The 26156-nt window shown below is 40.5% G+C and overlaps 1 protein-coding gene and 1 long non-coding RNA gene across 2 annotated transcripts in view; one reads left to right on the top strand and one right to left on the bottom strand.

Moving 5' to 3' along the window:
• The window catches only part of LOC116509281, a 26327-nt gene extending 6359 nt beyond the window's left edge, over positions 1–19968 (top strand). Inside the window, exons 2-3 of the long non-coding RNA XR_004255489.1 lie at positions 17881–17981; positions 19813–19968. This is a non-coding gene — a long non-coding RNA (uncharacterized LOC116509281). The remainder of the gene's footprint in view (positions 1–17880; positions 17982–19812) is intronic.
• Positions 8779–26156, bottom strand: PSMA5 (proteasome 20S subunit alpha 5). The gene is made up of 9 exons (XM_032218382.1): positions 25941–26156; positions 24484–24550; positions 17506–17632; positions 16668–16735; positions 14766–14873; positions 14611–14669; positions 12177–12279; positions 10658–10744; positions 8779–9050 (listed from the first exon to the last, which is right to left on the bottom strand). The coding sequence occupies exons 1-9, from the start codon at positions 25967–25969 to the stop codon at positions 8973–8975; spliced, it is 726 nt and encodes a 241-aa protein (XP_032074273.1). The 5' UTR covers positions 25970–26156; the 3' UTR covers positions 8779–8972.

The raw sequence follows: 26156 nt of genomic DNA, 5'->3' as shown, positions 1-26156 counted from the left end.
ATCTGTTAGATTGAAATTGAAAGTATTTGTGTAAAACAGAAATCAGCATGTTATGCTAAGTTTATAAACCTGCTTTATTGATTAAACCATGATCCAAGGCTCATAAGCTGTAGTTTATATTTATGTGCAATGAACAAAGTTAAATGGACAATGGCTACATGCAATCAGAGGTGGGTTGCTGCCAGTTCGGCCCGGATCAGCCGAACCAGTAGTAGCGGTGGTAGGAGCCTCTGCCCACCCGCCCAGATGCTTCTGTGCAGGCGCATGTGTAGAACCATTGTGCGCACGAGTGCACTTAGGAACGTGCTTGAACCGGTAGTAAAAAAATTGGCAACCCACCTCTGGATGCAATGTAAAACCCTAACTATTATCTCAGCATCGACTTTGACGATCAATATTCAGCTCATTAAATAAATTGTGAAAAAGAAGCCCCATATCCTTTTTTAAAAAACATCTCTATTCTATTAGGACATATTAGCACAATATGGATCCAGCAGGTAGAGGAAGTAATATACCTACTACTGAGTAATAAATGAAATAGCTAAGTAATCAGTAATTGGGTTAGAAAAACAAAGAACAATTTCATTGAATCATGAAGCATTTTAATGGGATATGATACATAATTGGATCCCCATGAAGTATCACAAAGCCCAATCTTCCTGAAATGGTGAACAGGCGTAAGAACATAAGAAGTACCATAACCTCGCACAAAATGTATTTGAAATGGAAAAGATTGAGTCCTATAGCTAAGATAACAGAGCTATTTATTTAATTTTCTCGTGTCTCCTGGACTAAGACTAAAATCTTACCTTTTGGATGGCTTCCATCAACAAAAGGTATGTGCTACTTCTTCATAGATTAAACTGTGGAAGAAGACCTTTAGATAAATCATGAGACAGTCACACTGTAGCTGGTACTAACAACTGTGTTTAAAGCAGAATATAAAAAAGCCTTTGTCTTAAGTGCCAGGAGGATTCTTTTTGTGCTAAACTAAAGAAGAGGGAGGAGGAAATTAGTTACAAAAAAAGGAAACATTTTGTGTTCTGGAAGAACCAGTCCCTTCCTTTACTGCATTTTTCAAACACACAGTCCCATTGTAGAATAGAGAGGAGGTCCCTTTTTATCCACGTTACTTATTTAACTTATGCTTTATATTAATATTCTCCAATAGGATGCTTTTTGGTGGATATGAATCTCAACTCCCAGAATACCAAGAATGTTCAATGCTCAGGCAACTTTTCTGTTTATTGCTCATTAAAGCTACTAACTTCTGGAAGTAATCCCAGAACCCCAGATTTTGAAACACCGAAGGTCAGCAATAAGACATCTGTCATGGATTTTGAATTTTTCACTATATTAAGAAGTGGCATTAAATAGCCTATGAATTTTATGTAAAAAGAATGCACAAGCATCCTAGTCCCTTCTATGTATAATTCAAGAGTATCTCATCCCTCCCCAACACTCTAAAACTGTTATTACTTGGGTGGCATTAGATCATTGTCTCATCCTCCTTGTAAATATAATGTTTGACTGGCAAAAAGTTGCCCACTTTTATTCAGAGTTTAAGAGCACATTCTAAAGCATAACTATACCTAAAACAGTTTCAACAATGTTCCAGTTGGCTATCAGAACCTCCCTGCTTCTAATTACTGTATCTAGAATTTAGGCAAATGCCTGGAAAATGTGTTAAGGAGTTAAGAGACTACAAGACAAATTTACTTTTAATTTTTTTTAATGTCTTGAAATCAGTGTTTACTCCTGGTGATGTCTGGACTAGTCAGTGCAGTTTTCGTGGCAAGATTTTGGAAGTAGTTTGTCATTGCCTCATTCCTAGAGCTGTGAAAGTGATTGGCCCAAGGTCACCAAGTGGCAGGCCTAATGCAGGATTAGAACTCAAGGTCTTCTGGGTTCTAGCCCGATACGTTAGCCACTAGACCAAACTGGCTCAGATGTATTTTAGTTATCTTTTTTTTTTTTTTTGCTAGAATAAGATCTCCTTATGTGGTCTGTGCTTCAGGTATATCTATTTTCACTTTGTGAATAGCTGGCCTTAAGTAATTCCCTGACCTATTGAATAGACACCAAACACAATACCTAGAAGGTTTGAGCATTCCAAGATGAGGGCATACATCATAACCACAATGACTATTTTACCAACATGCCACCAGATGGTAGCAAACAGCAATCAATGCAGCCCTTACTCTTTCAGATGGCTGGAAAAAAATTAAACCACATTTTGGAATCTTTTGGGAATATCTTATCCTTCCTAAAGATTTGTATTTCATGCTGCAACTTCTACTTTTCTTGGCCTGTTTGATTTTAAAGAAGTCAAAGCATTAAATTAAAATTAATTTAAAAGACAGGCCAGTGAACATTAACCAAATTTTGATATTGACCATCTGCTGGATAACTATCCACTTGATAAAAAAGAATAGTGTCTTCCTGTCCTTTACCATTGCCTCTTTTATTCAAGGAAAAAGTGGGACAATTATCTAAGTGGCATGCATCAGCTAATAGAAAGAATGTCATTGGAAGATAATAAATATAACTATAAATTGATATTAATCTGCTTAATATATAATTATATATATCTTCTTAAAATCTGTATTCAATTAATTGTATTTACCAAAGTAGCAATAGCAATAGCAGTTAGACTTATATACCGCTTCATAGGGCTTTCAGCCCTCTCTAAGCGGTTTACAGAGTCAGCATATTGCCCCCAACAACAATCCGGGTCCTCATTTTACCCACCTCGGAAGGATGGAAGGCTGAGTCAACCCTGAGCCGGTGAGATTTGAACAGCCGAACTGCAGAACTGCAGTCAGCTGAAATAGCCTGCAGTGCTGCATTTAACCACTGTGCCACCTTGGCTCCAAGTAGCAAACCTGTTTGCCTCGCCGACCAACATGCACCTCCCCCGGTTTTTCACCCGGTTCCACTGCCCCAGGGCAGAGGGCACAGATGATCTACGATCCCGCTGGCCTCCAGGTCGACTGTATGCCTTCCCCCCTCTTCCTCTGTTCCGCAGGTCATACGAAAGATCCTAGAGGAGGGGGCGGAGGTGTTGCTAATAGCTCCACACTGGCTGAGGAGGATTTGGTTTGCCGACCTGGTCAGCTTGTCGGTATCCCGGTCGTGGCGCATACCTCAGGAGCAAATCTCCCTCAGCCAGGGGTCTGTTCAACACCCGGAGCCCCAGTGGCTGCAGTTGGCCGTCTGGCACTTGAGGGGGACCTCCTGAGGCTTCACTGTTTTTCTGACAGAGTCATCTGGACTATTCAAGCATCTAGGCAACCTTCCACCGTCAGGATTTACGAAGCGACCTGGTCGGCATTCTCACATTGATGCCTCAACCTCAGATAAGTGCTTCGTCCGCGACCATCCCATAAGTCCTGGAATTTCTGCAGGACAGTTTGGACAAGGGCCTCGTGCCCAACACTCTCCGCTGACAGGTGGCTGCCTTGGGCACCATTCTGTCCACTGAATCTCAGTTACCACTTTCTAGACATCCCCAGGTTCGGGGCTTCCTGAAAGGGGCTTCTAAAATCTGTCCACCCCCTATCCACAGGTACCCTACCTGGGACTTGACTGTTGTACTGCAGGCGCTTGCAGCGCCCCCCTTTGAGCCGTTGCGGACGGTGGGCCTGCGCCACCTGACCCTAAAAACTGCCTTTCTGGTTGCCATCACCTCGGACCACAGGATATCGGAGTTGGCCACCTTGTCGGTTAGAGACGACCTGTGCATCTTCCACTCCAATGGAGTCATCTTACGGTTGGATCCTGTTTTCATCCCAAAGATCAACACTGTTTTCCACAGAGCGCAGGAGGTGATACTTCCGGACTTCTGTCCTCATCCCAGGCACCAGAGAGAGGTAACGTGGCACAAGTTGGACGTGCGGCGGGCGGTGCGCATTTACATAAAGTGGACCGCTCCCTTTCGTAAGTCGGAAGCGTTATTTGTCTCATTCCAACCTGCTTCCATGGGAAAGAAGGTCACGTCCTCCACCATAAGACGCTGGCTCAGAGCAAGTATCAGAATGGCTTACGAGACTCAGGCCAGGCCGGTTCCCCCTCGTATTACCGCACATTCTATGAGGAGCGCAGTAACTTTGGCTGCTTGGGCTACTCAAGCACCAATTGAGGAAATTTGCCGTGCTGCTACGTGGTCTGGTCCGTCTCCATTCATTCGAAACTACAAACTTGACACGTTCGCCTCCGTTGAGGCGTCTTTTGGGAGGAGAGTTTTGCAGAGAGTCGTGTCGAGCACTGCGGCCCCGGACAGTTCTTCTTCTTCCCTCCTGACTTCGACATAACTTTGGCATGCCCTGTGCTTGGACACTCCAAGCAGCGCCTAGGAGAAAGACCGTTGGCTTACCTGAATGGTCGTTCTCTAGGCGCTGTGGAGTGTCCAAACCCACCCTTGAGGTGGGGCCGCGAGGTGTGTTTCACCTGTGTCTTGGACTTAGACTTAGACTGGTTCGAGTTATGGACTATTGGATCTTCTTCATTTTTCGAAACTGAGCCTCTGAGGCAACCAACTACAATCAATTTTAAAACTCAGTTCCTTGGGCAGCAAGCTGAAGTTAACCCGTGCTTGGACACTCTGCAGCGCCTAGAGAACGACCATTCAGGTAAGCCAACGGTCTTTTCCTCTCTGTTAGTGAGAATTAAGTCCAATATGGCTGATCCCCTTGTTCCCTTCTCTATTTTTGGGGAAACAAAGTTGTCTGCTAAGTTTGTTAGGAACCTGTTGGATCTTCCAGTTGGTGCAGTTTGTTTCCCAGTTGATGTCAGGGTAGTTAAAATCCCCCACTATTGTGGTGTGCTTCCTACATACCTTAGTTAGCTGACTAGCAAAAAGTTCATCTACTTCCTCTGCTTGGTTGAGTGGCCTGTAGTATAGACCTATAGCAATGTCGTTTCCCCGTCAACCTTTAATATTGACCCAAATGCATTCAAGATAGTTCTCATCATTGTTGTGCTCTATTTCTGTAGAGAGGTAGTTATTTCTTATATATAGTGCAACAATACCTCTTCTTTTATTTGGTCTATTTCTTTTAAATAATTTAAATCCTTCTAGCTGTATGTTCCATTTGTCGGTTTCATCCCACCAAGTTTCTGTAATGGCAACAATATTGTATCTGCCCTTTTACTTGAATTTCTCATTCACCCTGTTTATTCCTCATACTCTGTGCATTGGTGTAGACATTTGAATCCATTTTGATTGACCCTGTGTTTACTGTCTACATAACCTGTGTTATGCCTGACTGCCCCTATTTTCTTGCCATTTTCTCTCCAGAATAATCTTCTCCACGCCTATCTTTTAAGCCTTCCAACAGTGTGTACCCATTGCCACTGTAATGGAATTCATCTACTTAACCCTATCAGCCTCTTCTTCTCTTTCCTTCCAGCCTTTCCAGGGTTAGAGCCTTCTCAAAAGAACTAAATCTTTGCACAATGGATACAAAGTAGGATACTTTAAAAATCTGGTCATTTGCTCCTCAAGTAAAAATTTGGGAATTTTTGTTCAAGACTTTTCCCCCCCTTAACTATCTATTGTATTCTTAAGTCTTCCCCAACACAAAGTTCAAAAAAATGCCAATACTCGTTCTATTCCCCTCCACCCACACACACCGGCTTTGACCTCCCATTCAAAGCCAAAGGGACTCATCCATCAATATATACAGCAAATAAGCCCTGCCCTGGTAATGACACTTTTATTTAATGTTCAGTGATTAAACCCTGGACAACACATCTGATGCTCACCATTCACTTGATTACTGTCTAATCTCACATACCTTCCTGTTGTGGCCCAGCAGGATCCGTTTGAGCTGCTGATGCATTTGGATAGTGAGGAACCCTATGAGTCTGCTATGGAAGATGTGGAGGACCCTGGGCAGGGTTCAAACTCAGAGCAGGGACCAGAGAGGCTGGTTGGCCACTAGGAGGCGCCTGAGGCATGAAGCAGTGGGAGAATCAAAGGCAGTTTGTCCCAGACACAAGGTTAAGAAGGGCGGAGAAACCGAAGCAACAGCTCCGGAGGCAGACTCATAAGAGATAATCAAGCCTAGGTGGTTGTGGCTTGGCTCCTCCCAAGAGAGTATATAAGTGAAAAATTGGGAGGAGTCCTTTTGCAGGACACAACCATTTGTAACAGTCTTGAGGAACTCTTGTCTGGTCTGTTTTGTATTTCCATTCTGTTTGGTTTGGGTTGCTGCCAACCCTTCTTGCACGAGTGTTGTCTGGGCTTTCAGCCAACGGAGTTGTAATTCCTGTGATTTTAAAGAGTGGCAAATAGCCAAGCCTGTGTCTGCATTACTCACAGGCCAGAGGGCGGGGGTGTGTGTGTGTCAGAACACCTCCCCACCACCAATTTTCAATCAGGAGGAAGAAAGCAGTCAATATTCTCCTTCCTGTGTCTCTTGCTTGAGGATGGTGAATAAATGCAGCCTCACCTTGCTTATGGTCTCCAAGAGGCTCTCCTCCCAACCTCCAACCAGTCCAGATCTCTCCTCTCATAGTGACATCCACAATGTAATCTCTCTCTGCCTCCCTCCCACCCCCGGTATATCATTTGCTCTGCTCTACCAACTACAAAGCTAATTTCAATCCAGTTTGAGAAAAAAAACAGGGGGCATCAAAATGGCCAATGCAACATGTAGTTAGTAAGATTACCAACTTATTTCTACCCTCATTGTTGTCACATATTGGATATTTAGGTTCTTCATTACCCCAAGGACTCCCGCTGCCTGGATACCAAAGCCACTGCCATCTCTTTATGCAGAGCTGCCTGATCTCTACTTCATCCCAGAAAGATGAGCTATTCTTCTGTATCCACTACTTTTGTAATGGATGTGATCTGCAACGCTACCAGATTCTGTTGCTTACCACATGCTGTGTCTTTGCAGTTTAAGCCCTGATTGGAAACACAGTGCAAATCCACTACCTACACTATACCTTCTGTCGGTTGTCTGGAGAGATGCAAATGAGCTTTCTTCCGCTGCTGCTCATGCCACTGTGCTTCCTCTCCCACTTTTTCTGCTGGCCTGCACTTCTCCTCAAGTCATTTCTGGAAGCCAACTAGTTCAAAACCCCATCTAATGTCTATATATTATCTCTTAACATACCCAAAGCCCTCAAAAAAATCACACTCCATACATACATCCACCTCGGCATGTGTATAGAGAAAAATTATTAAGAAATTCAATCTTTTTTTCTTTTTTTACATATTTTTTCCTCTAGGTTTTATTTTGGAGTTTTACCTTTGTTGTAAGTAACTGATTTACAAATCATTACATATCAAAGAAGTAAACAGAACTGATTCATTTGCTTAAATATACTGCCTGATTTATCTCATGTTCCACATGAGGGAGCTAGGTAATTTAAAAGGCTAAAAATGGGAGCTCCAGGAATGACTTTTGAAGGCCACATGTCTGAGAGTTTGGTTACTCTCATACCATCCAGAAAAGGAAGAAAGTTTAGCCTACTGGTAATATTAGAAAGACACCAGATACTAGCAGTTAGACAAGGTAAGGGAAGTAATATACAGTAATTATAACTGTATGTACAGTGGTTTAAGCTGTACTGAATTTTGGGAGGGAACCTTTCAGTTTGAAAAGGAGACTATAAAGGACTGAAAAGGGCCTTTTTTATATATAATGATTTATTGCTCTACTCAACTGCTGCTTTAATCCCAATGACTGTGTTTCTATTCAGATTTCCCCAACCAGCAATGTGGTCCCTGTGACTAGGATCAAAGTGCATTTTGTACTTAAAAACAGAGTAAAGCCTGCTACCATTTGGAGCTTTTAAGACGTTCATTTATCTGATTAAAACATCAGGTACAGTTAGTTCTCGACTTATCATAATTGAGCCCAAAATTTCTATTGCTGAGTGAGACATTTTGTTAAGTGGGTTTTGCCCCATTTTACAATCTTTCTTGCCACAGTTGTTAAATGAGTCACTGCAATTGTTAAATTAGTAACAGAGTTATTAAATGAATCTGGCTCTTCCCCACTGACTTTGCTTGTCAGATTACAAAATGTGATTACATAACACTGCAACTATCAGAAATATGAGTCAATGGCCAAGCGGGTGAATTTTGATCACGTGACCATAGGGTGCAGCAATGGTCATAAGTGTGAAAAACAGTCATTATGTCACTTTTTTCACTTGCCATTGTTAACATTGTAACTTCAAACGGTCACTAAATGAACTGTTGTAAGTCGAGGACTACCTGTACCAAATAATAGTGCTGAAAATATATTGGTGTGTGGAAGAGAGAGGCAATTGCAGGTAGTCCTCGATGTATAACAGCCCAAAATCTCTGTTGTTAAGTGAGACATTGAGTTTTGTCTCATTTTACCACCTTTCTTGCCACAGTTGTTAAATGAATCACTGTAGTTAATATTAATAACCCGGTTGTTAAGTGAATCTGGCTTTCCCATTGACTTTGTCAGGGGGCAAAAGGGGATCACATAACAATGTTCGTAAGGATGAACCAATTGTCAAGCTTCTGAATTTTGATCACATGAGCATAGGGATGCTACAAAAGCTGTAACTGTGAAAAATGGTCATAAGTGACTTGTTCAGTATTTTGACCGGTCACTAAATGAATTGTAAGTCGAGGACTACCTGTATTTTCCCATCCTCTTGGATGCATCCCTGAGAAAGCCAAATTTGTTGTATGAGGAAGAAAACATTTGAAGATGCATCTACCCTAACCCTACTAATTTTAAGCATACCTCCCACCGAACTTTAATTAAAGAATTAGTGACATAAGAATAACAAAATGATTTATTCTAGTTTCCTCTTCTTGAAGATCTTTATGTACAGAAACTGTAAAAAAATCTTTGCGCCTTTAAGAGCAGGCATACGTGCTGCTGAAATAAAGTTACGGGCACTGGAAAACAACTGAAGATTCAGTTTGCTGTGGTCAGGGAATGAGGCAGTTGGGAGAGTTCCTCCTCTCATCAAATATCTTTGATAACATCTTCAAGTTCTTCTTTTGTGTACATGTGGAACTTCTTCCCAGGTTGCACTGTTGCAAGCTGCAAGGACAGCAAAGGCAAGTTATAAATATTCGCATTAGAAAGTAGCAGCCCTTGACATACAGGAGATTGATTACTGCACATGAAACGGATACTACTATTCGACTGTCTGAACACTTTTGGCTTGTAGATCTTGCCACCATAATGCACTTCTAAAAACAAAGTCCTTTCTAACATGCTCTAGTTAATCGGAGAAAAGAAGAAATTAGTAAAACTCCACTACCTTTGCTTAGGTTTAGCTTCATTAGGGTGAACAAGTATTTTTATCCACACTGCTCCATCAAAATATGCTGGGAAGATTGGGGAGTGTGTGTTGAGGGTGTCAATGCAGTGTGTGTGTTTTTTCATTTATTTTTTGCAAAAATACCATGCGGCATTAGTGATTGAGGGAAGGTGAGGAATGGAAGCGAGGGAAAGTACTAGAAGACCAGGCACTGGGCAGCAGGTTAATGGGAATGCCTTGGTAATCTAATGTTTAAAGATCATCATGGCAAGAAATAAGACAATATACAGATAATTGGGAGGGGAGGTGGTAGAATGTATAGTACTAAGAAGATTTGGGTGCCTATCAAGAATCCACCAGTAAGAATTCCCTATAGCCCAAATATTCCATCTGTTGTGTTATATTAAAACACACATTTCTGTTTTGGAGAGGGGCCACTATTTTAAGCTTATGCTGTACAGTTCAAGCACAGCATTTTATTTCTAACACCCTCAGCTTTAGTGATTTCCTGACACCTTTATGCAATTCACTTAACAATTTCTGTTTATGCAATTCACTTAATTTCTGTTGGTCTTAAGGCTACCCTCAGTGGCTGCATTCAACATTGCATATACATTCAATTTCCTAAAAATCATTGCAATAAAACTACTTGGCAGCTTTATTGAACTGGTTTTCCAATATATTCTTGGGAAGGTTCTTTGACTTCCCAATTTAACTGTCAGCCCTGGCATTTCCTACTGATCTACTATCCAAGTTTGAATAAAATCTTATATGCTTTTTTTTAAAGATCACCTAAAGTCACAAGATTCTGCCACAGCCTTGTTCCAAGCCTTCAATATGTTCTAGTTCCTGAATTTCTCATCCTGGACATGTTTGGATAACCTCAATGTTAATTAATCAAAAACAATTATATAGCATTTCTGATATTAAAGCAATATGTCTATCAATTTCAGCTGCTGGAGAACAGAAAGTTTTCTGTTTTTAAATTAAGTAGCTGTCCATATTCCTAGCTAACTGTCTAGTTAGTAGAACATTGAATTAGATGGAACTTGAATCACTAGTATTAGTTTTTAAGATTGTAAATGCTTGATTTATTCACATCACATTAATTTTTGCTACTATGGCAGTAAAGAATCTTTCCCACGCAGATGTTAAGAAGCATATGGGTCACTATTTCATTACAAAGATCTCAACACTCTAATATCAGGAATATCAACACTGATGCAGCAGAGCCAAACGTGCAACTTAACTCATACAATTCTAGCCCAAAATAATTGGGACATAATATACAATCCATAGCAAATCTAAGCTACTTCAGTATCTGTGCTGAAATTCATATAACATGGACATTGATGAAAAACCTTTAATAAATAGATTAACTTACCTCAATGTTAGTTGCATTCAGCTTTTCTTCCATTACTTGTTTTAGAATTATAAGGGATGACTTAATTGCCTCTTTCAGTGTCATTGACTGTAAAGAGAAATCATGACACTTAAGGCTGATATGATAGGCACCAAGTGGCTGTAGTTATCACATTAATTGGATAGTTTTCCTAAATACTGTATATACTCGAGTATAAGCCTAGTTTTTCAGCCCACTTTTTGGGCTGAAAAAAGCCGCCTCGGCTTATACTCGAGTCAGTGAAAAATTTGCCCGGAATGGAGGAGAAAAAGGGGCGGGGCCATGCCGCTGGGTGACACTCGTGAATGGCCCAGTGCCCCTGTGAGTTTCCCCTCCCTCTGTGTCAGTTTGCCGCGCGCACCGCACCATCTCCCCTCCTCACGTTCTAATGTAATGCAGGGCTGTCTTACGATTCCCCTTCCTCCCCCTCCTGCCGCTCTGCAACGATGTCCCACCTCCTCCTTGTTATGGCAAGCAGCCACATAGCGATGTCCCACCTCCTCTGGTACAGTGATCCAATGATAGGAATCACTGTGCCATGTGTCATAGGAGGCGGGACATCGCTCCCGCGGCTGCACGGGACATCATCATCACAGCGGGACATCAGCATCATGAGGTGAGTGAAGTATTTCATTGAATACACCGCTAGTTTACTGTTTTTCTTTGAAATAAATATTCAAAAACATTATTGGTATCTATTTTTATTTTTGAAATTTACCGGTAGCTGCTGCATTTCCCACCCTAGGCTTATACTCGAGTCAATAACTTTTCCAGTTTTTTGTGGTAAAATTAGGTGCCTCGGCTTATATTCGGGTCGGCCTATACTCGAGTATATACGGTAAATGTTTAAGTAAGCCATTATATATAATGACATGTCTAAAATTGACTGGACAGTGTCCTTACTCCACATGCTAGTCTAACCTGAACTTACATACAGTAACTCTTAATTTTTCGATAAAAAAGTATTCATAGAAATCTGTTGCTACAGTTGATTGCAGTTCACCATTGTGAAACTATTTTTAAGGAAGAGATCTGCAGGTTTCAGTCATTGACATATCATAATTAATGTTATATTTATTTAAGATGATTTAAGGTCTTGTTTAGGCATGAGATTAAATTACTAATTTGACTTGATAGTCAAGAAATCAGATTTAATTTAGAAGATCTCAAAAATTCTTTTGAGATATTTCTATAAAAGATTCTACTCCTGTGAACTTCTCAAATCCAAAACCACCTGGAGCCTATAAAATATGTTGAAAAAATATTCAAAATGCCATAGGTAATGACACTTTGTAAATTGCTCAAAATACATTGATGAGTAACAAAGATAACCCAAGTGATTCTAGAACATGGTATTAAATGTACAGCTATTTTAAAAGAGAACCAAACAACAGGATTTTGTGGATACTGCTGCAATAAAAGTCACACTTATTTTCTTTATCTCTCTGCTTTCATCAACGAGCTCAAATAAAGAGTAAAGCCAAATAAAATGGGTTTTCACCTTATGATAAACCTCCTGCAGTGAGCTTTGTGCACCTTCTGAAGCTGATCCAATTGCTCTTGCATCACACTGTACAAATGTCCCAGAAGGATCCATATGAAATCTACATGCATAAATAAAAGATGTGAAAATGAACAAACCATCAAGTGCCACACAGATCACTTATAAAATCTGCACTTTTATTCTGTGAGTTATATTTGACTAGGAATAGATTGTGTAGGTACAATGTACATATCATAATCAAACGCTTACATCCAACATATTTGGGAGACTAGTAGAATAGCCACAATTTTACTACATGGCTTAGAGCCAGAAAATATTGCATGATGAATAGGATTCGCCTGGCTTGGCTTTGTTTTAGAGAAGAACCTGCCAAGAAGGCGTCATATACACAGCCATATGAGAAGGAACACCTTCAATACAAAAACAACGGACACTTTGGATTCAAATAAACTTTAGGATGGTTTTTTTGCTCTTTTAATAGCCACAAAAATATCACTTGTATTAAATTTTCCTTCTCTTTCTCTCTTTAGCTCTCTTCCTCCCTCTCTCACAATCAAATCAAATCAATTTCTACTTATTTGTTTTCTAAGGAACGTAACATTAAAGTCAGATTCATCCTTTCATTTATTAAAATGACCAAGATTGTGCTGCAGAAATTAGTTTTACACTCCCCCCCCCAAAGCATATAGTGTGAATAAGCGAAGAAGAGGCCTATGAATTTAATCTCCTTGCTGTAATATGTGGTTTACAGATTTTTGAACCTTTCTTTAGAATTTAAGTTCCTATAGCTCATGCAATTGCTTGTAAACCCATAATTCTACAAACTATGATTTTATCAAAGCTAGCTATTGAAAAAAAAGGTTGCTGGATATTTATCTAGCAGCTCAATGATTGGTCCACAATCACCTTAAATTAAGTGAAAAAAATTGAAGGCACAGAAGGCAGTAATATAATTGTGTGAACCAAAATCTCTTTAAGCATAACTGAGTTCTGAGTATAAAATACGATAATAAAAAAAACATTTAGAGGTGGTTCAGAATTGAAATAATTTACCTTATTTTCTTGCAGCAATTTAATAAATCTCAGCAACTGATAAAATATTTTACGAACTATAAGTTCATGTTATGTAAAATACATCTTTACAGTACCATTTCTCATATGCTTATTTTAATATAGAACACTGTTGTTAAATTGTTGGTGTCAATATCATTTCCGCTTATCATGAAACTGTATTCAATTACTGAAGAAGAAATTGAAGATAAGAAAGGACAAAAGAGAGCCTAAAGACGAAAGAAATCTCTGTTTATTAAAATGCAATGTATACAATTTAGAGTGTGCTGTCTGTCAAATGTATTTATTTTGTTTGTATAAGTAAATTTTGCTGGTTAATGACTACAAATATTTTAAAAATCTGCAGACACAGAAGTTTAATATTATTTTGCAATGTAGGATTATTTTTCCCCACCTCCTTTTTGAAATGGCAATAGTGGAAACTTTCCCTTCCTCATTCTCAAGCCTTTCTTGCACTCTTAACAGAGTGCGTCCATTATGAAATTTAGAACAACTTTCTCCTTTAAAATGTACTTGGAATTTTGAAGTGCTTCTAGTTACAAGGACTAGACTGTCTTAAATACCACCTAAGGAATGCCTCAGAAGATATTAGATTACCTTGGAGTCTGCCAGTTCTTCTGAAAACACCCAACAATAAAGAAAACATAATCTTTATTTTCATTGAATTTTGAATTTTGCATTATCAGAGGTTTTATACATATACAGAAGTCATATACTGCACAGAGTGCCATTCAAACTGCTTTTGAGTATGTATCTATTGGAAGATTATTGAATTTCTTGTTTTTCAACCTTAATGGTAGATACAAGGTGTTTGTGCTCTATCAAAATAAATTTATCATATTTTTATATCTATGCGTCCTTGCAAACACTGAAAATCTTTGGATTATAATTATTAATAGAGCTTTCACTATGAAAATGTATGCGCCTTAAAACAGCTTTGCTTTTTGGTCAATATCTTTGTATATTTAATAATGGAGACAGATACTAGCATAATAAGTTTGGCAGCTCCTAAAATATTGTATATTAATTCATACACCCAATCCAATCTTAATCTACTGACATTCTGCTGGATTTCTAGTTTAGAATAGAATAACAGAGTTGGAAGGGACCTTAAAGGTCATCTAGTGCAACCCCCTGCTCAAACAGGAGACCCTATGCCATTTGTGACAGATGGGTGTCGTCTTTTCTTGAAAGTTTCCAGTAATGAAACACCTACAACTTCTGAAAGCAAGCAGGTTGATTGTTCTCATTGTCATGTTGATTATGTAGAACTCTATGGTACTCTATCTTCTAACTCAGCAGTGGTAAGTAGCCTCGATTTAAACAAATAATGAGAGTGAAGAAACAAAACCCAACTTACAGTTGAGGTCCTTTTTCATCGACTCCTCCAAAGAGTAATGCCACACCAAATGGCCTTGACTAGAATGAAATCATAGAAGGAACAGGCATTTAATGACCTAGTAACTGAGGAGTACAATTGTCAATGGACATTTCACAAATCATTGACATACATACCATTGCACCTGGATCAGCATCTTCTTCTCCAAACTGTAACGCTAAGTTGGATACAGCTTGTGTCACACTCTCCACAGTCATGATTTCATTGTATGTAAACCAGTGATTCTGAGATGATAAAAAGAGACATCTATATGAGAGAGCCGAGGTGGCGCAATGGTTAAATACAGCACTGCAGGCTACTTCAGCTGACTGCAGTTCTGCAGTTCGGCTGTTCAAATCTCACCGGCTCAGGGTTGATTCAGCCTTCCATCCTTCCAAGGTGGGTAAAATGAGGACCCGGATTGTTGTTGGGGGCAATATGCTGACTCTGTAAACCACTTAGAGATGGCTGAAAGCCCTATGAAGCGGTATATAAGTCTAACTGCTATTGCTATTGCTATATCTCTTTTTATAAGATATATTTCTTCTTCAATACATATACAATAGGCATCCAAATAAACTTAAGCCAAAATTACAACAATAAGAAAAAATGCACAAAAGATAATCTACCATGCAAAGCAACTGCAATGAAGTATAAAGAACTTACAATAAGAGGCAAGATTTTAATGATTCATGGCTAATTTGTTATTCCTTTTAGAATAGATATGTGCTATGAATAATACTGTCCATATTTTCTATTCAACCTTAGTTGAAGTTCTTTTAAAAGCTTCCAATCACACTGGAAGCATTCTACCCTGAGTAGTTCCTATGCAAACTCTAGTTTATTACATGAAAGGAAGCTAATCTTACAATCACAGAATCAATATTCCATAGTTGAGTAGCTTAAATATTTTGTCATCTGTGTAGAAACCACTCAAAAATGATTTATGTGCGGTTAAGCATGATTTGAAGGAGCTCCTTGATCCAAGAATGTTAACTTGCAAAGATTATGGAAATCATTCACTGAAACACATTTTCAATTTAACAACATATCCATAGCAAGCAGAGTCCTTACAATTATGAAGTTAAATATTGATTATTTGGAAAACAGTTTTACCTGTGCCCCAAAATGTATCTATTCCCTAAGTTTGACATGTTCTTTTTCTTTATTGGATAGAAAATTTAAAAAGAGAAATAAGACTATTAAAATGTTGTCAAACTCAGTTCAAAGAGAGCAATCCTAAAGCCATGAAAGTAGAGCAGATTCTGACTTCAGTTTTTCTAATATTTATGTAATTGTAAATAATTAGTGACAAAAAACATCCAGTAATGGAATCTTGTTTTCACCTTTTCATATCCATCTTGAATTTTGCTTATTCTTTTCACATTAAATTTAATTTGTAATTCTTTTATGCAGTTCTGCTGCCATGTTTGTTTTAAATCTGAGTAAATACCATATTTTTCGGAGTATAAGATGCACCTCCCCCCCAAGGGGGTGAAAATCTGGGTGCTCTTATAACTGAATACAACATTTTTGGCCTCCCAAAATCCCTCCTCCTTCACAAAAATGGACGTGCAGAGGGTTTGGGAGGCCTGCAAAGTGCTCCTGGGGGTTGGGGAGGGCAAAAACGAGTGAAAACCAGGTGGGTTTTTTGGTCATTTCTGCTTCCCCCCCCCAGCCCCCAGGACCACTCTACAAGTCTCCCAAAGCCTATGTATGCCCTGTTTTTTTTTTTTTTTTCAAAAAATAGGCCCATTTTCACAAGAAATGGACCGTTTTTGCTCCCAGCATCCCCCAGGAGCACTTTGCAGGTCTCTCAAACTCTCTGCATGCCCTGCTTTTCATAAAAAAATGAGGTGTGCAGAGGGTTTCGGAGGGCTGCACAGTGCAAAACCTTTTTTTTTTAATTTACTTGTTCAAAATCTTGGTGTCTTACACTCCAGTGTGTCTTATACTCCGAAAAATACGCTAACTAATTTTCTTTTAAAAAGTGGGAGAAAAAAAAGCAAGATGCACAAATGTCAGTATTTGATTTTTACCTGTGTTTCAACTCTTGCTTTGTCAATTAATGTCTTTGCATCGGCTATCAAGCCACTCATTGCACAACCTGAAAATAGGGAGATACAAATTAAAAAATACCAACCTCAACACTGATTCCTGTGAGACACTAAAGATTGACTCATGAACATCAAATAAACAATGGGTTTTTAATCATCCATCCATGTGCATATTGATACACTTAAAAAATTGTAGAAGTTCAAAGTTAAATGTGTCATAAACAAAGTTCATGCACATGCATGTGAAAGAAAACAGGTCAAGTGACATGGATACATTACAATGTTTGTCAGTTATATGTTTATGTTAATTAACTTTGTTAGATAATACCATTGTTTACGGCTATATTAAAATAATTAACATTAATGTTAAGCACGGAGAAAGGTAGATATAAATGAACTCTAGCTCCAGTTCTCATCAGAGGTATGTATATGATTATATTTTTTAAAATGGCCTCATGTACAGAGGACAAGCTAACATTAGAGGTCAATCAATGAGCTTCCAACAGAGGAATTGGCTGGGGATCAAGAGCGCACATTGCAATTCCCAGCTCTCCAATTTCTATATTTGGAGACAAACTTTTATTAGAGAGGTCATATAGTAGCAAGTTGCTTCTGATTTCTACATCTGATTCTATATTGTGCTGATTTTGAACACAGAAACCCAATGATTATTACTAGTAAATATTAATTTCGCACCAAAGGAAGTCTACATATAAGCTCATATTATAAGAATTAGAAGACCACCAAAGAAAGTATTTTAATCATATCTATATTGCAATTACACTGCAGAATTTTCTTAAGAATTAGCTTTCATTCTTACCTATATGAGAATCAATTTCTACAATTTTCTCAATACTGCTTGGCTCCATAAGTGGGGAAGTAATCCTCTTCTCCACAGCCAGGCAAACGCCTTCTGATGTCTGGATTCCAATTGCTGTGGAACCAAGCTAACAAAAATAATAATAAACCATTTTTAAGCTTTTTAAAGAACTGTTAATTTGCTTTATACAATCTAAGAAATACTCAGCACATACAGTCTATGATAGTCAGATGCAGAATTTCAGAAGAGTATTAAACAATAGGATGTATGCTGGGTGCAACCAAAACCAGAATGCAAACATAAAAGGGAAAATTTAGAGAATATTTCCATCTAAACAGATATATCATGTCTGAACTTGCTGTGTTTTGATTCTAGACCTTCATAGAAGTTCTTAAACCTGTTTCTATAAGGACAGGTGCAATACAATATGCCGTGGCAAATAACAGCAAACCCTCTCAACTCCCCCAACATTAAAGGTAAGGGTAAGGATTTCCCCACATATGCGTGCTAGTTGTTTTCCGGTTCTAGGAGCTGTGCTCATCTCCATTTCTAAGCCAAAGAGCCAGCGCTGCTCAAAGACGTCTCCGTAGTCATGTGGCCAGCATGACACAACATTGAAGGCACACAGAGCACTGTTACCTTTCCACCAAAGTGGTTCCTATTTTTCTACTTGCATTTTTATGTGCTTTCAAACTGCTAGGTTGGCAGAAGCTGGGACAAGTAATGGGATTTCACTCCATTAGGCGGCACTAGGGATTTGAACCGCTGAACTGCCAACCTTCTGATTAACAAGCTCAGCGTCTTAGCCACTGTGAAATAAAGAGAAAGGGCAGCTTTGGAGAGGAAACATTTAAATCAATGGTCAATGTTTTGTCCTTAAACTGCAGGTGTCCTAATAATTGGACCATCATTGATTAACCTTATCATGGACTGAGGATGAGGGAGAACAACTTTTTACTATTCATTCTCTGTTATTAGTCTCTCATCTTAAGTCAGTATGTAACATTTGACAAACTGCCCTAACTACACCAATTGATCTGGTGGGTCTAGAACAACTCAGTGCAGCCAGCTTGCCAAGTCACCTCTATCAATTCATTGTCCCCAAGTCACCGCAAGATAACTTCACAGCCAACTCGCCGCAGGGAAAATTTGCCATGGTGATGGGAGGAAGAGCCAGGTGAGCGGGCAAGACAGGTGGGTAGAGCGGTGGCTCCCCACTGGACAACCGGGTGAGCAGAGTGCAGAGCAGTGTCAGCAACTGGCACATCCAATTTTCATTCACACTGCTGGCACCATGCTGAGCTCTGGGCTGTTCAGAGTTCAGCAATGGTGGTGGAGTTCAGGTCATTTGGTGGTGTGCTGGGTGGGTAGCATCTGGGTGTATCTCATTTTCACACACCCTACTGCTGCCATGCCAAGCTCCAGGAGTTTGCTGCAGTGATGGCAGAGGATGTGAAAATGGGGTGTCCCCATCCACCACTGCCTCCCCAATCCACTGCTGCCAACGTCTTGGGTCTTCAGTCTGGAGCTTGGCAGCAGCACTGCCAACAGTGGTGGGGTATGTGAAAATGGATGTCCTCGGCCACTGTTGTCACTCTACACACCTGCCCAACCACCCAGCTCTCCCTCTAGCCATCTGCAGCAAGTTGTCCCTGCAGTGAGTTGACTGTGGAGTTGTTCTGTGGCGACTTAGTGGCAGTGAGTTGGCAGAGGCAACTTGGCAGTGATGAACTGGCTGCACCAAACTGGCCACACTGACTTGTCCCATTTGGTGATCTGGTATATCAATTCTTTATTTAATATTTACAATAAGTCCTATCAACTCCTTATATGATTAGGTCAGCTCTATCCCATTCAAGAAATACCCAAGATCATTTTGTACAAAATATATCATACATCTTCTCATAGGGTGTAATTTGCTTGAAGATATTTACAACTGTTATTTTTTTATGTTAAACTCAATTACCTTCAAAACAATAAGGATCTGCCTTGGATCTGAAAAAAGCCCTATAGCCCAGATACACACTATTTTAAAATAAACATATTTTAAAATATTAATGAATAGCATGCATTAGTTTAGGTCATTATGACTCTGAAACATCAGATAAAATACTCATAATAACAACTATGAATACTCTATGTCAAGCATGTTTGCCATCATTTTTTCAGAGAGACATGCAACTCTAACAAGGAACTATCTACATATCTTTATTAATGAAACTTGTAGGCACTGATGAGTCAATGCTTAGTATACTGAGCTACATACAAACAGCATAATATTTGCTTTTTTCCCTCTTTTTTTTACAGATATATTGGGATTCTACAATTGTAACAGACTAGCCAATTCAAAACATTGTGCATGACCAGATTCTACTCCAACCCACACTTTCTGGCAAATGAAAGTACAGGGCGGGGCATAACCTTTTCCTAGGGGGTCACAGCAAGATCGACAGCAGTTTACAACTTCCGCGACACCTCATTTTAAAGCCCATAAAAAACTGAATTGAATGAGCTATTAAATGTTAAATTTGCTTTAAGAATGGCTGGAAAATTCGATTCGGAAGAACAAAGGATCATTGACAGAATAAAATGCATTGCCTTTCGAGAGGCTCGCGATGCTGGAGCGACGTTTATCAATCGAAAATGGATTGCAAACAAATTGAAACATCATCCAGATTGGGTTACTGATAATTGGAACAAAACAGCCCAAGAATGTTTCACAAAATTTGGAGAAGGGCGTCCTCTGCAACTGTCCCAAGAAAGCAAAGCCATCATTGCAACTGGCAGTCGCAAACAACGAAAAGGAAACCGAAAAGTGGCCCAAGAAATCCTTCAAATTCGTGGAAAACGAGTTGATCAAAGGACAATCGGCCGATATCGAGAACGAGAAGGTTTGAAGCCATTCCACGTCATTTGCAAACCATTGAAAACTCAAACACACGTTCAAGATCGGCTTTGGTTGTGCGATTGGTTGTCTGAATGGACCGAGGAAGATTTTCTTCATTTGGCGCCATCTGACGAATTCTTCGTTTATGCCATTCGAAAACCGAATTTCCAGAACGATCGAATTTGGGCTAAAGACGTCGACGACATCGCCAAACATGAACGATATCGACAAATCGTTCGCAATCCGACTTGCATCGGGATTTTCGTCATTTTCACAGCCAAGAAACTGCATTGGGTTTTGAAGGATAAAGGGGAATCCTGGGATGGCAGTTATTTCCGTGAGAAAATTTTATTGGAGAATGTCATTCCATTTCTCAGTGATCCAGACAATGTCTTGGTGGTTGGTGAGGCTGTCTTTCTTCATGACAAAGCTCCTTGCATGCGTGCAAATGCGACTCAGCAATTGTTAAAGGAAAACAATGTCGAATTTTGGGGCAATGACGTCTGGCCGGGAAATTCACCAGATCTCAATCCGGCAGAGAACATTGGGGCCATAATTAAGGATGAAGTGGAAGCTCTGATGATTCAGGAGCAAGGGCAAAATCGATATTCGGTTGAAACTTTGAGAATGAATTTGGAAACTGTGTTGAAAAATCTGGAAAATCGAACGGAACTGTTTGAAGATTTGTTGTGTTCTTATCCACCTCGTTTGAATGCTGTTCGAAGGGCTAATGGTGGTCATACTGACTATTAAATCGTGTCAATAAACTCAGTTTTTGATGGGCTTTCGAATGGTGTATGAATTATTTGTGTTGTTATTACAAGTGTTGCTGTGACCCCCTAGGAAAAGGTTATGCCCCGCCCTGTAGATCAGGACAAGATAGCTTTTCAAGTGGTTTAAAACATCGCCACTCTTCATCTGCTACATTTGGCCTGTTAGGAGCAGCTTTCGAGAAAGTGTAATGGAATGCTTATAGATTAAGTCTACTAATCGTTCACTTCTTAGTGTGCCACTATGAAGGTTCAGAATAAGAAAACTTTAATTTAACTTGATTCAGTGCAAAATACCATATTTTTCAGACTATAAGACGCACCAGGATTTTGAAGAGGTAAATTAAAAAAAGTTTTTGCCCTCTCCAGCCCCCAGGAGCACTCTGCAGGCCTCCCAAACATTCTGCCCACCTCATTTTCTTGTGAAAAACAGGGCACACAGAGTTTGGGAGGCCTGCAAAGTGCTCCTGGGGCTGGAGGGCAAAAATGCAATTCGTGGGGGGGTTGGGGAGGCGAAAAATAGGGTGTGCAGGCGGTTGGGGAGGCCTGTAGAGGGCTCCTGGGGCTGGGGAGGGCAAAAGCACCCCCGTTTTGTGAAAAACAGACCCCTTTTCACTTGTTTTGCCCCCCCCCCCGCCAGCCCCGGAGCATTGTACAGGCCTCCCAAACCCTCTGTGTGTCCATTTTTGTGAAAAATGGGATGCACATGGTGAAGTTTCATGAGGCCCAAAATGCTGTATTCAGTATGTAAGAGGTACCCAGATTTTCACCCTCTTTTTTGGGGGAAAAAGGTTGATGTTTTACTCCAAAAAATACAGTAATAGCACTGTCACCATGCCAAAAATAATAACCACAGGTAGTCCATTGCAATTGTAGTCGACTTACAACCACAATTGGGACTAGAGTTTCCATTGCTAGGTAAAGCAAGTAATTGTTAAGTGAGCCACGCCTGATTTTATGACTTTTTTCCACAGTTAAGCAAATCATATATTCATTAAGCAAATATGGCTTCCCCATCTCTGCTTGTCACCAAGGAAGATTCCAAATGATTATCACATGACCTCAGAATGCTGCAACTGTTCTAAATACATGCCAGTTACCAAGTGCCCAAATTGTTATCATGTGACTGTGGGGATGTTATGACAGAAGAAGCATGCAAAGAAAGCTAATATGAAATACATTGAAAATATAACATTTCCTCTGGCCTCAGGAACCATTGCAGGAATTTCAAAGCTATAGTTACTGTTATCCCATCTTTAAAATAGTACTACTACCGGTACTATTATCCCATCTTTAAAGTTTTTTGAATTATGAAGCTCAGGTTATGTTTCCCCGAAAATATGACAGGGTCTTATATTTTTTTTACCCATGAAATATGGCCTTGGGCTTATTAGAGGGGAGGGCTTATTGTTTTGGGGTTGGGGGGCAACTGCTCCCTTGTGAGCGGGCTCCTGAAGAGCTGAGCACAGCCTCAAGGGCGAAGCAGCCATGAGGTGACCATGCTCACGAGCAACCACCCAGCAAACCCCCCTCTCCAGCAGGGCAGAGCACCATTCACTGACCTAGGGAGTACCTCTAAGGCGCCAAGCCATGTGGCACTCTGCCCACCCCCCAGCTGCCACGGCTTGGCACACTTGGGATACCTCCTAGATCAGTGCATGGAGCTCTGCCCGGCTAGAGAGGGGGGTTGTGCAAGCACCTGCTCCACCGCCAGCTCTCATGCCTCCCAGCCTCACCATGCCCTGGGCCAGCTGTCCTCGCAGCCACCGAGCTCCGAGCAAAATTTCTTCTCCGGCTTCCAAACTCCAGAACTCGGCTTCCAATTCTTCCAGCAGCGGCCGCTCTAGGAGTGTTTTCTATGGTTATGGGCAGGCTGCCGGACAAAGTCTTCGCCCCTGAGGCTGTGCCCGGCTCTTCGGGAGCCCGCTTGCAAGGGAGCAGCCACCCGGAAACTCCTCCCTCCAGCCAGGCAGAACGCCACTCCCCAACCTAGCGGTATCCCAAAGGTGCCAAGCAACGTGAGTGCCTTTCTTCCACCCGCCCCCCAACTCCCACGGCTTGGCACCTTTGGGATACCGCTAGGTCGGTGAGCGGTGCTCTGCCTGGCCGGGGGGGGGGGAGGGGGGCGGTTGTCCATGGGGCTTATTTGGGGTTGTCCATGGGGCTTATTTGGGGGGGGGGGTTATATTTTTGCCCACACATAAAATGTGGCAAGGCTTTAGTTTCAGGACATGTTGTATTTTTGGGGAAACACGGCATAAATCAATCGCACTTAATATTTCCCCTTAAAACCATAAGGTAGGCTGCATTGTTTGGCCCAAAATCACACAGTGAACCTCCATGGTTTAGTAACAATATGAACCTATATAACAATAATCCTACACTGCACTGTAATTATTACAACAGTAGTGGTTCTCATTGCAATATCATGATGTTCCAGTTGCTGCATACTAAATTGCTTACTAAAATCATGTTACATAATCACACTGGGAAATGGATTTTCTCTTTCTTTCAGTAACCATACCATGTTTCGTGGCACGACAAAACCGCGCTCGACTAAAGCGCGCCCGACGAAACCGCGTCGCTGACATCATCAACAGGGCGACAACAGCGAGCGCGGAGAAAGAAGGGCGCTTTAAATAGCGCTTTGAAAGCAAGCCGATTCAAGTTAAGGTAAGGGTTAGGTTTAGGTTAAGGTTAGGTTTAGGGTTAGGTTAAGGGTTAGGATTAGGTTTAGCGTTAGGTTAAGGGTTAGGTTTAGGGTTAGGTTTAGGATTAGGTGGGTTAGGTTTAGGGGTTAATTTTAGGTTTAGCATTTACAGCGTGCTTTTTTTCTCCACGCTGTTGTTGCGCTGTGATGACGTCAGCTACGCAGTTTTGTCGAGCGCCCTTTAGTCGAACGCGGTTTTGTGGTGGAACCACCATGTTTAGATATAAAAAAAACAGCTTATTCTTATAAATTCAAAATATTGTGTATAAAATGTTAACACAACTGATTCCTGCGCATTTTCCAACAAAGCCCATCACATTATCCCAGTTATTTACATTAACATTGTACAAAAATTCCATTTGCTGTAACTGGGTAGGTGAAAGAATATAATATGCAACACGCTGCCAGTCTCAACCAATTATTGTGACTGTGCAAAAGCTATTTCAGCATTATTTCAAAGAAAATGCAGAAGAATTAGATAGCATTGCTCAAACACTATTCTCAAACTGTACTCGCAATCTTCATTCACTGTTCTGAGATTCCCTCATTCCAGTCCATCCAGTTCTATGAAGTAGCTCAAGATATTTTTTGCACAATAGTTTCAAATGTACCTTGATAGCTTCGATAGCATATTCCACTTGGAATAATCTTCCTTCTGGTGAAAAAGTGTTCACGCCTCTGCAAAGGAAACAATTAAAAGTCACATTGAACATTTAGATTTTCAGATTTATACAATAAAGTTTAGTTTCAAATAGTTCAGAAAGACGAAGTATTTTTCTAGCTGAACCTGACTTGTTGCACATAATCAACAAGGGTGTTTTAGAAAGAAACTGGACAAATTCATGAAAGATACAATATTATCTATAATAGCAAATATTTAATCTCCATATCTTAAATTTTCTAGCAAAAAAAAGTAGCAATATAGGGAAAAATGTTTTCCCCCAAATAGACAGCATTCTATTTAGCGGTTAGTTTTAAACTCCAAACTCCTCAGAAGTTTCTCATTTCCCCAAGAATGTGAAGATATGTACAAAAGGATTTGTGAAAGTCACCACCAAATTAAACTACTTCTTCTTAATAAATATCACAACGTATTTACCAAAAATACTTGGCAAAGTTTATTTGGCTGTCCCTGTATTGGTTTTTACAAGTAACATTCTAAAAATATTTATGTGCATAGTAAATTTTTCCACCATGCTGCTTTATTCGACAATGAAGTATTATAGTACTTGATTTCAGTGAGCTGGTCCAATCACTGCTAAGCATAACCGAAAGCAAAAGTTTGAGGATCACCATTATGACTAAGGAAATGTCCTGGCCTTCAGTACACACTACTCCAAATACACTGTAACTTCACAACACAAATTAGGCCCAGTCTGCTGTGAGTAAGAATACCTTTGATGAATTTACCTCTAGCAAATGTATTCAAAGGGATCGGGATAGTCTGATTTCTGACTAATAAACTTGAAAAAAAAATCTCCCAATCCCTTCTGTTTTCTTTTACCCAATAATGAGCAATAATGAGTTAAGGCAAATCGAAAAATCTTTTTTTTAAAAGCACCCTACAAAGAACGAACAAACTGAAATTAAGTATTCAGAAAGAATGTAAATTTTTTTGGGAAAGTATTGTTTCAAATGCACGTAAAATCTCTTTAACGCCAGTGCGCTTACATTTTGCAGTAAAGCTGCTTTTTTCGCCGGCGAAAAGCTTTTGCGGGACACCCAACCCCGGGAAAGTTCGGTTTCTAATGTGAGGAAAGCGTGAGGACCTCTCCTTTAAAAAAAATAAAAAATTCCCCCCAACGCAGGCAAAACTGCTCTCCATTCCCAGGCACGGAGGCACGAGGTCCGGCCGAAGCGCTTCCTTTCCGAAGAAAGAAGCAAAAAAGCCCCCACGCCACCAACTCTTTAAGGGATCCCCTAGGAGAGGCCGGCAAGCTGGAGGAGGGAAGCCGCTCCGACTCCTTCCGAAAGCCTTTGGACGAGTCGGTGGGAAAGCCAGGCCGCTGCAGTGACTCAGCCCCGGGCCAAAGCAGGCCGCGCTTCCGCTCGTCCTGGCTGCCCTTACCTGTCGTACTCGGAGCGAGTGAGGAACATGCTGGCAACAGCAGCCGCAGCAGCACCAGGAAAGAAAAGGACGCGCGCGCCGGACGCGGAGCTTTAGCGTTCGAAGCTCAACTTTTAGTCCGGAGACGTCTGTGGCCCTGTCAGCACAAGCACCCGGTTTCGGCCACCACTCCGTACCGCGCATGCGTGAATCTCGAAGGCGGTACGCCTCGCCTGC

Source organism: Thamnophis elegans, chromosome 5 (assembly GCF_009769535.1).
Source record: "Thamnophis elegans isolate rThaEle1 chromosome 5, rThaEle1.pri, whole genome shotgun sequence".
Taxonomy (NCBI): Eukaryota; Metazoa; Chordata; class Lepidosauria; order Squamata; family Colubridae; genus Thamnophis; species Thamnophis elegans.
This window is presented reverse-complemented; position numbering and strand designations above follow the sequence as displayed.